At 47.7% G+C, this 10,185-nt stretch overlaps 1 protein-coding gene and 1 long non-coding RNA gene across 6 annotated transcripts; one reads left to right on the top strand and one right to left on the bottom strand.

The window, feature by feature from the left end:
* The first annotated feature begins 2,748 nt into the window (after window positions 1–2,748).
* On the top strand, window positions 2,749–9,841 carry allc (allantoicase). 5 transcript variants are annotated; one of them, XM_063901411.1, is made up of 11 exons: window positions 2,749–2,921; window positions 5,215–5,265; window positions 5,620–5,707; window positions 6,474–6,588; window positions 7,726–7,805; window positions 8,008–8,140; window positions 8,307–8,462; window positions 8,543–8,616; window positions 8,933–9,041; window positions 9,245–9,363; window positions 9,612–9,841. In XM_063901411.1, exons 3-11 carry the CDS (start codon window positions 5,675–5,677, stop codon window positions 9,789–9,791), a joined length of 999 nt encoding a protein of 332 aa, XP_063757481.1. In that variant the 5' UTR covers window positions 2,749–2,921; window positions 5,215–5,265; window positions 5,620–5,674; the 3' UTR covers window positions 9,792–9,841. The 5 variants fall into 5 exon arrangements, with proteins under 5 accessions (XP_063757481.1, XP_063757479.1, XP_063757478.1 ...); XM_063901409.1 differs by having other exon boundaries at window positions 2,760–2,921; window positions 6,469–6,588; XM_063901408.1 differs by having other exon boundaries at window positions 2,771–2,921; window positions 5,603–5,707.
* On the bottom strand, window positions 3,023–7,302 carry LOC134876471 (uncharacterized). Its single transcript, XR_010167459.1, has 2 exons — window positions 6,458–7,302; window positions 3,023–5,798 (listed from the first exon to the last, which is right to left on the bottom strand). It is a non-coding gene; the product is annotated as an uncharacterized LOC134876471 (long non-coding RNA).
* Window positions 9,842–10,185: the final 344 nt, after the last annotated feature.

Below are 10,185 nucleotides of genomic sequence, written 5' to 3'. Positions count from 1 at the left end.
CCGACAGGGCGGGGTCTGCCGACTTTCACCGCGGCTGGCTCCATAAGCGGTGCATTAGCGCCCCCTGTCTGTCTCAGAGTGCATCACACCAGGGTTCAAAGGCTGTATCATCACATGGTTCAAGGGTTTTTATTATCAGCTGCACAGTGGCTACAGTAAAATCTTAGGCCTCCAACAATGCAACATGTTATAAACAGGAAGAAATAAGGACATAAAACTAACACTAAAGAAAGGGCTGAGCACGCAGCCTTGAGGGGCTCCGGTGTTGAGGATCAGGGTCGGGGACGTGATGTTTGCCACCCGCACTGCCTGGGGTCTGCCCGTCAGGAAGTTCAGGTGGGTCAGGGTTCTGCAACCTTTTGGACCAAAGAGACATTTGGCTCTTCTTTTGTTGGAGCAGCAACACATATGTGATAGCTTGATAGATTATAAAGTTGCACATATCGTTTCACCAGAGACAACAACCAAAGAGTGTTGCATTTATTATGTATAACTCGATAGGAAGGAAACTGTTCACATGTTTTGGGTATTTTTACCTCTAATCACAAACACAGAACTCTTATGAAGAGGATTCAAATACACACTGGCTTCCTTTACTTTAAAGTAAATGCAACACAGCACCGGGGAGTCCTCTGCACATTAAGAGAATACATACAGTTGAAATGGGCCCTTTGAGATACATTAAACATAGCTGCACCTTTAAACGAGTTAGGTATTAAATATAGTATCATAGGGGTTCATTCTGACTGAGGATGGTCAGCTGACTTCCTCTTTTATTCCATTTACTGATTTGTAGATGTATTACTGATGCAAATGTAAACGTGCTATATGTCAATAAAGTATTTATTAAAGTATGTTTCTAGCGTGTCTCTCTGTCCCACAGACTGGTGAAGGTTAGGGTTAGTGATTGAAGACTTTACACTATACAGCTGTTTTCAATCATTTTGTTTGTGTCGTATTTATTTTGTAGGGCAAAGAAATGTCACAAATGGGATGTTAATGTCTCTATGTGCTGATTATGGGTTGGTTGTATTGCTTGGGTGGTGGGGATTAAACACCATAATTCACAAAGCTGTTCTTTTAATGGAGCCATACCTTCATCAAAGGCTACTTCAAGCCGGACAGGAGAGGTCTACTTGAGTCTATGTGCGTGTGGAAACTGAACCCGTAACTGGACTTCTAATCATAGTGGGCATTAGGCTACACCAAGCCAAATGAATCTCACCCATTAACCGTCGACATGTTAACTAAACAGGATGCACACATCCCCACTTCATAAATCCAGTGCCGGCGCTAAGGGGGGGCATTCGAGGGCCGTGCCCCCCCTAGCGGTCATTGATGCCCCTCCTACCAGCTGTGAAGCATATTCTCGATCTGTCACAATCGACTATAATTGACGCTGAGTTCGAAGTTGCTAAAGAGTTTTTAATGTCACAAAAGCAAGCAAGACCTAGGTTCGCGAGCTCTGTGCCTGCCTGTGCGCGCCGACCCTCGCCGACGAGAACCCGCACGACAGATGTGACGCAGTACGTAACCCCGCCCCCCGGGCGAGATGCCCCAAAATTTCAGTCCCAAGTCCCAGCCTCTCGCCCCGCCCCCTTACTGTGTATCCTTCACTGATTGGACGCTGCAGCGTGTGCACTGACCTGAGAGCAGTTGAACAGCAGAGCACTTTAAAGGGAATCAGTCCTCAGTTTATACTGTTCGATATTCCAAGGATTTATCATCTCGTTGAAAGTAAGCGAGAGTACATCTGGACGACACCGCACACACACCTGTCCCATCTTTATGTTCATTCAGGCTGACTCTTTGTGAGCGTACAGCCTACTGTAACAAGTTACTGTAATGAATCCTGGAAACGAAAGCTGTGTCAGTGTTCACAACGCACCAATAAAATATAAATATTTGAAATATATCGATATATTCTTTTAGATGTGCAAGATAAATATTTCATAGTTAATGATGAGTAAAGTTGTTTCGTTCGTTGACATTGTCCGATTGGTGACGTATTTCCGCCCTGGGGCGCGACTCTCGTTAAAAGTTGTACATGCGCAGTAGCTCCTCTTCAATACAAGAGATAGGACGATGTTGGGGCGCACCTCTCCTGCGCCCCGAGCTGAATGCAGCTGGATTTGGCGGCGCGGCTGACGTCACAGCCTTCTGTCATAAAGTATGTGTATGGTCCATGTTATATATGATATATACTATTCAAATATATAGAGATAGAGATAGATATAGAGATAGAGATATAGATAGATATAGAGATAGAGATATAGAGAGAGATAGAGATAGAGATAGATAGAGAGATAGATATAGATATAGATAGATATTATATATGTATACTGGCCCTCTGTATAGTAATATAGCACATCTGTATATTTGTTCATACTACATCTGTTTATACTATGCCAATTATTCCCCCCTCTTTATACTGCCCTTATCTTTACATAATCACCCTTAGCTGCATATACTGTACTCTATATATCACACTTGTTCCTCTTTGCACTTCTATCTCTCTATATTGTTGTTGTTGTTGTTGTTTTCATTGATGTAAATACACTGGTTTGATTCCTTAGTACATGTATGCATGCTTTTTCTTTTTTTTAAATACATTTGGGAGTTATAGCCCCCCCTGGAGAAAACTCCACCAGCCGCCACTGCCTGGATTACTGGATTATGAATTCGGTTAGGGTTAGGGACTGTGTTGTTGCAGCAGGAGCCCCACGGAGTCACTGACCCCTCGCCGTCTGAATAAACAGCCGCCGGACTTTGTCCTGCAGGAGAGGACCAGCGCCTCTCCAGAGCAGCGCTCAGACTAACTTCAGACAGATCGCAGCATGGCGGAGAAGAGAGCCAAGGCAGCAGCAGAGCCCGACTTCCTGCAGTACAATGATCTGGCCTGTGAGGCAGTGGGGGGGAAGGTGAGTCTCATCAGAGTCAGGTTTATCACCAGGTAGGTTAACACTGAATATTGAATATAGTCCGAATCCAAACACAGGAGATAAAAAGTAAGAAAAACAAATCGACTTTAAGCTCATTTTATTTACATGAAATCTGGATATACTTGAAACTACGTGCAGTATACTATGGAAAAGTACTCCGAATAATAAAGTATGTGTAGTATTGGTATGTGCAGATACTGAGAGAAGCAGCTTGTCAGAGGGTTTGACAGAACTGGCAAAACTTGAAGCTGCTAACCCCAGATATAAGTTCGCATTGAAGTCATTCAATCAGTCCAGAGAGGAGGATCTGACACATTTCACTCACTTCCTTTCTATGGTTTCTAATGACATACTATTGTAAGTATGGTTGTGTCCTTGTGGGACCACCAATGTGCTTTGGAAATACTGCGGTGGCCCACAGGGGCTAACGCGTTACAACACTTCAGAGAGGATGCAGATATAGAAACCCAAATCAGAACCCATAAAGAAACATCTCCGGCTGAAGCACAGAGACACAGTCCAGCTTTATGACCCTGAACGTCACCCAGCGGTCTCTCTTCAGTGTCCCCTGGTCTCCAGCTGTGTGCGTCTCTCTGTAGTGTCCCCTGGTCTCCAGCTGTGTGCGTCTCTCTTTAGTGTCCCCTGGTCTCCAGCTGTGTGCGTCTCTCTTTAGTGTCCCCTGGTCTCCGGCTGTGTGCGTCTCTCTTTAGTGTCCCCTGGTCTCCAGCTGTGTGCGTCTCTCTGTAGTGTCCCCTGGTCTCCAGCTGTGTGCGTCTCTCTGTAGTGTCCCCTGGTCTCCAGCTGTGTGCGTCTCTCTTTAGTGTCCCCTGGTCTCCGGCTGTGTGCGTCTCTCTTTAGTGTCCCCTGGTCTCCAGCTGTGTGCGTCTCTCTTTAGTGTCCCCTGGTCTCCAGCTGTGTGCGTCTCTCTTTAGTGTCACCTGGTCTCCAGCTGTGTGCGTCTCTCTTTAGTGTCCCCTGGTCTCCAGCTGTGTGCGTCTCTCTTTAGTGTCCCCTGGTCTCCAGCTGTGTGCGTCTCTCTTTAGTGTCCCCTGGTCTCCGGCTGTGTGCGTCTCTCTTTAGTGTCCCCTGGTCTCCGGCTGTGTGCGTCTCTCTTTAGTGTCCCCTGGTCTCCGGCTGTGTGCGTCTCTCTTTAGTGTCCCCTGGTCTCCAGCTGTGTGCGTCTCTCTTTAGTGTCCCCTGGTCTCCAGCTGTGTGCGTCTCTCTTTAGTGTCCCCTGGTCTCCAGCTGTGTGCATCTCTCTTTAGTGTCCCCTGGTCTCCAGCTGTGTGCGTCTCTCTTTAGTGTCCCCTGGTCTCCAGCTGTGTGCGTCTCTCTTTAGTGTCCCCTGGTCTCCAGCTGTGTGCATCTCTCTTTAGTGTCCCCTGGTCTCCAGCTGTGTGCGTCTCTCTTTAGTGTCCCCTGGTCTCCAGCTGTGTGCGTCTCTCTTTAGTGTCCCCTGGTCTCCAGCTGTGTGCGTCTCTCTTTAGTGTCCCCTGGTCTCCAGCTGTGTGCGTCTCTCTTTAGTGTCCCCTGGTCTCCAGCTGTGTGCGTCTCCCTTTAGTGTCCCCTGGTCTCCAGCTGTGTGCGTCTCTCTTTAGTGTCCCCTGGTCTCCAGCTGTGTGCGTCTCTCTTTAGTGTCCCCTGGTCTCCAGCTGTGTGCGTCTCTCTTTAGTGTCCCCTGGTCTCCGTTGTGTTGGAGCTTCTTGCAGCGTTTGGTTTCTGCAGCTTTTAGTAAACTGCTCATGTTTCCTCTGCTGAATGTTCTCTAGATGCTGCAGATGTTTCTGCATGTGTTGAAGAGCTGCTGCAGATGTTTCTGCATGTGTTGAAGAGCTGCTGCAGATGTTGCTGCATGTGTTGAAGAGCTGCTGCAGATGTTTCTGCATGTGTTGAAGAGCTGCTGCAGATGTTTCTGCATGTGTTGAAGAGCTGCTGCAGATGTTTCTGCATGTGTTGAAGAGCTGCTGCAGATGTTGCTGCATGTGTTGAAGAGCTGCTGCAGATGTTTCTGCATGTGTTGAAGAGCTGCTGCAGATGTTTCTGCATGAGTTCTGATTTCAGTTTCTATATCTGCATCCTTCCTGAAGCTGCAGCTCCAGATGGAAGAGTTCTGGGCCGTTTGCACCTGTCGGCCTCCGTACGTTACCACTCATACATGAGAGTGAATCCTCCCTAATATTTATGAACACAGCTTCAGCTTTGCTCTGGTTTGCAGTGTTGCACATGTTGTAATTTTCTGGTCTGTATTAAAATGAGCGTTTTGTTCTTTCAGATTATTTTTGCTACGGACGAATGGTTCGCTCCAGCCTCAAACCTGCTGAAGGTACAACTCACTTTCACACTGACAACCGATTAAAGGAAACGTCTGGTGGTTTACCTCCTGTCCTTCCTATATTTGATCAGAATATTGCAACTGACCTCTGAGGCAATATTCACCTCACATAATCTGCTCAAATCACTCGTTGACACGGACGTCTTGTGTACTGCACAGTTTACCATTAGTTCGTGTTGTTATCCATTTAAAATAATGTGAAATATCTGTAAAATGTGAAACTAAAAAGGCTCCTTTAAGGGAAAGCTGGGAGAACCAGTAGGGATTAAGTCTAATCACCTAACGGATTAAACTGAGCATACCAGCGGGTGTGTGTATTCACTTTAAGATGTACTGTTCGCCCAGAGAGAGCCGCCGGTGTTCATCGCCTCGGCCTTCACCGAGTTTGGGAAGTGGATGGATGGATGGGAGACGAGGAGAAAGAGAACACCAGGTAAGAAGCAACACAATAACTTCAACAGGTGAAAGGGATCCGATCCCAACTGAGTGTCTGAGGCGTCCGCCGCATCGTACCGCTCTCTCACCTGAACACAGAAACAGTTTTTTCAGGATGAAATATGATCCTGTTGTCAGAAGCACCATCAACGCCCATGAAAACAACCTGAACCTTCATATGCTTTAACTTTAAATCGTCCAGAAAAACCTAAACGCAGAATGAAGAGGACGCTGCGAGAATAAACTAAGTAAAGCTTTAATTAAGTGAAGGGCAGGACCTCGGGAAAAAGAATTTTCTATTTAGGACTGGTTTCAGGGGTTATTGGGGACGCTGAATCCATTTTCAGGATAAACAATGACAGTTTTAACCAGAAAGAGGCCATATCTGTTCTCTCTGTGGGCTGATTCTGATTCTGAAGTTTTAGGAGCCTCTGGGTCCTCTGCATTGGACAGATCGCTTATTTATTTCAAGATGAATTGTCCACAGTAGAGATAATAATGTTCCTCTCTATCTCCAATGGTCTCAACACTGCTCATGGGAGTCAGAATCAGCCCACTGAGAGAAGAGATACGGCCTCTATCTGGTTAAAATGACAGAAATGAATTCAGCATCCTCAGTAACCCCCGAAACCTCTCCAGAACAGTCCTACTCATTACACTTGTCCAGGTTCAGAGTGCTGGAAACGAGACTCTGTGCTGGTATATTTCTGTATTTGTTGGACTTTCAACACTGTTTTTCTCTTCTCACTTTTTGTGGAGGTCAGGACTGGTGCATCATTGCTCTCGGGGTGCCGGGGCAGATCCACGGCTTCGATGTGGACACGTCCTTCTTCACCGGGAACCACTCGCCCCACGTCTCTATCCAGGCCACCTGTCTGGGTACGAATCCGTGTCATCGTCTCCTAAATAACAAACCTGGGAAACCACCGAGCTTCCAGTAGAGATCTGCAGGAATGAAGAAGAAGAAGAAGAAATACTTTATTGATCCCTTACAGGGAAATTCCGTTCCCCACTCTGTAGTGTTCACACACACATTACACACAGGGAAGATATCCATGCACAAACAACACATGCAGGAGAGATGGCAGAGCAGGGAGGCTGCCAGGTGCCTTACTCAAGGGCACCTCGGCAGTGGCTCAGGAGGAGAACTGGCACCTCTCCAGCTACCAGCTCACTCCATTTTTTTGGGTCCAATCCGGACGTGAACCGGCGACCCCTTTGGACCCAAGTCCAAGCCTCCTAAAACCCTGACATTCCTCAGCATTTCTTCCCTTCCTGTCCCCTGGTCTGGAGGTCAATGGTTCTCTGGAGTTGTTTTTGGTTGTTAGCCTGAAATAAGGTCTGTGGTTAACACGAGCTGAAGAGAGTTTAACGTCTTGTTCTACAACATAAAACACGTCAGTGAATATCCCACTGGAGGATTCAGAAACGGAGGCTGCTGACAACTTAACGTCATCACGCCCAACATTAGCCGCCTTTAGCTTAGCGGTGGTGACGTGAAGTCATGTGACCGTGCTGTAGTTCCTTTATAGCCCAACATTAGCCGCCTTTAGCTTAGCGGTGGAGACGTGAAGTCATGTGACCGTGCTGTAGTTCCTTTATAGCCCAACATTAGCTTCCCTTAGCTTAGCGGTGGTGACCTGAAGTCATGTGACCATGCTGTAGTTCCTTTATAGCCCAACATTAGCCTCCTTTAGCTTAGCGGTGGAGACGTGAAGTCATGTGACCGTGCTGTAGTTCCTTCATAGCCCAACATTAGCCTCCTTTAGCTTAGCGGTGGAGACGTGAAGTCATGTGACCGTGCTGTAGTTCCTTTATAGCCCAACATTAGCCTCCTTTAGCTTAGCGGTGGAGACATGAAGTCATGTGACCGTGCTGTAGTTCCTTTATAGCCCAACATTAGCCTCCTTTAGCTTAGTGGTGGAGACATGAAGTCATGTGACCGTGCTGTAGTTCCTTTATAGCCCACACTGCTCAGTGAACAACCTATACTGATGTTTACCTGTTCTTCATCAGACCCCCCCCCCACCTTCTCTCTCGAGGGAGACCGGACGGGCATGGCCGCCTCCAACGCTCAGCTGACTGCTGTTGCCAAGGTAACGTGATTGACAGCTGAAGAAATATGAGATAAATGTAAACCCAAATTTAAAATGAATGCAGTGTAACTTTACAGCTGCTAATAGAGCGACCCACTTCCTTCTTTGTGAGTTATGCACTTCCTGTTATTGTTGTATTTAGGCTTGGGTTGAACAGGTTGTGTAATCAGGGTACAAACACAGTGACTGTTTTCCCGTGCAGCTGCGCTCGGAGGTGTGGCCGGAGCTGCTGAGTGAGGTGGAGCTGCAGCCGGGGTTCTCCCACTGCTGCAGCAACTACTTCTCTGTGAGCTGCAGGCAGAGAGTCACACACCTGAGGCTCAACATGCTCCCAGGTACACACACACACACACACACACACACACACACACACACACACACACACACACACACACACACACACACACACACACACACACACACACACACACACACACACACTTCAGGACAGGGAGTACCACAGGAGAAGAGCAGGGCCTCTTTAACCCCCTCTGTCCTCAGACGGCGGGATCTCCAGACTGCGGGTGTACGGCGTCGGGCAGAGAGACTGGTCCAACATCTTGCCCAATCAGGATGTCGACCTGCTGGCCCTGACCAATGGGGGAGTCTGCCTCGGCTACAGCGACGCCCACTTTGGGCATCCACGCAACATCATTGGTTAGAATACTGTGTGCATTAACGGTGTGTACTGTGGAAGGTGGACGCGTGTCCCTCTGACGGCCGCGGTGTGTTTGCAGGTCTCGGCCGAGGTGTCAACATGGCTGACGGTTGGGAGACGGCCCGCAGACTGGACCGCCCCAAACACCTGAAGGTTATCACTCTTAGCACTCACATCCAGGAACCCAGTTATTCTTCCAATTTGGGAACTCACTTTTAGTCCGATGGCACCGAGGGCCGAGAGCTGGGGAGGGATTAACATCAACACAGCAGAACAGGAGTAGGAGTAGCAGGAGAGTTGGAGGTTTTTTGAAGTTGAAAGTTGTTGGTGGTTTAGAGCTCTCAGTAAACGCTGCTCAGCTTTCCTGCAGTTGCGGAATGTTTTAAATCGAACCGGTCACAAGTTTAACCAACTGGGACCGAACACACGGCCCTGAAGAACTCCTGATTAAAGAGCTCTGTGTTTTCAGGAGGACGAGCGCGGCATCCTGCAAGTTCCGGGCTGGGAGTGGACCGTGTTTCGACTCGGTCACCCCGGAGTGATCCACAGCGTGGAGTTGGACACCGACCACTTCAAAGGTCCAAACGCCAAAAATATTCAGACTTTTCCTCAAAGTTTTATTGTTCCTCTTAATAGACCAACTGTTTTCCTGGAGATATTCAGACTTGTTTCTGATAATATTAAACCTTTCTCCTCCGATTCATCACAAGAACTTTCTTAAAAATATTCTCCCTTTGTATTTTAAATATGAATAGGTATTTGACCGCTGTGTTTCCTGCAGGGAACTTCCCGGACTCGTGCAGCGTCGAGGTGTGTTCACTGGCCGCCGAGGAGGAGGCGCAGTGCGGCAGGAACGGGTGGCATTCTGGGAAATGGCAGGTCCTGCTGCCCTCAACGAAAGTACGTTCCTTGCATTTCGCTGATGTTCCTTCCTTTCACTTCATGGGTTTCTGCTTCCTAAAAAATCATCAACTCAAACCACACTGTAGGAACACTAGGTTAAACACATAGAATGTTTATTATTCCGACGTTTCCTCAAACGGTTCTGAGTTTCTGTCTTAAAATGTTCCAACTTCTTTCTCAAATTCTGTCTTTTTTCTCTTAACTTTTCGACTAAATATTCTCTGGATCTCTGCTTCCTGCTGCAGCTGCGTCCGGACCACCGACACGTGTTCGGCGAGGCGGCGCTCTGCCTCCGCCCGCCCGTCAGCCATGTCCGCCTCATCATACGGCCAGACGGAGGCATCAGCCGGCTGCGTCTGATTGGTCGACTGACCCCCAGCAGCCCCTCCTCGACCGATCAGAAGAGGCCGGCGTCCAAACTGTGAAGCTCTTTCACATGGAGGAAAGTTTAATAAAGTGATGGAATTAAAAAGCACCGGTCTGATGGTCATTAAGACTGGAACAGGAAAGAAACAGCAGTTTGTGTTCTGATCCTCTCCCTGTGTTTATTTCCACGGTATTAAAGGTTGTAGCTTGTTTTCAATAAGTATATAAGTTGTCCTAAGAGGTTGTATTCTAAAGTTTAAATTGAATCATTGCGTAGGTGTGTAGTGAGATATTGGGTAGTTTATTTATGGCATCCCGTTGGATTTGACGTCATCTGAACAGGACATCGCGCGCTCACTGACTGACTGCTGCTTGATGGCGCGAAGGTCCGTTTACGCCGGTTGACCGTTATGGGGAAATGTAAGTTTGCGTCCAAATGGTTGGAAGAGAAGG

This window comes from Eleginops maclovinus, chromosome 15 (genome assembly GCF_036324505.1).
Source record: "Eleginops maclovinus isolate JMC-PN-2008 ecotype Puerto Natales chromosome 15, JC_Emac_rtc_rv5, whole genome shotgun sequence".
Taxonomy (NCBI): Eukaryota; Metazoa; Chordata; class Actinopteri; order Perciformes; family Eleginopidae; genus Eleginops; species Eleginops maclovinus.
Note: the sequence above shows the minus strand (reverse complement) of the source record. Positions and strands in the feature narration are given on the sequence as shown.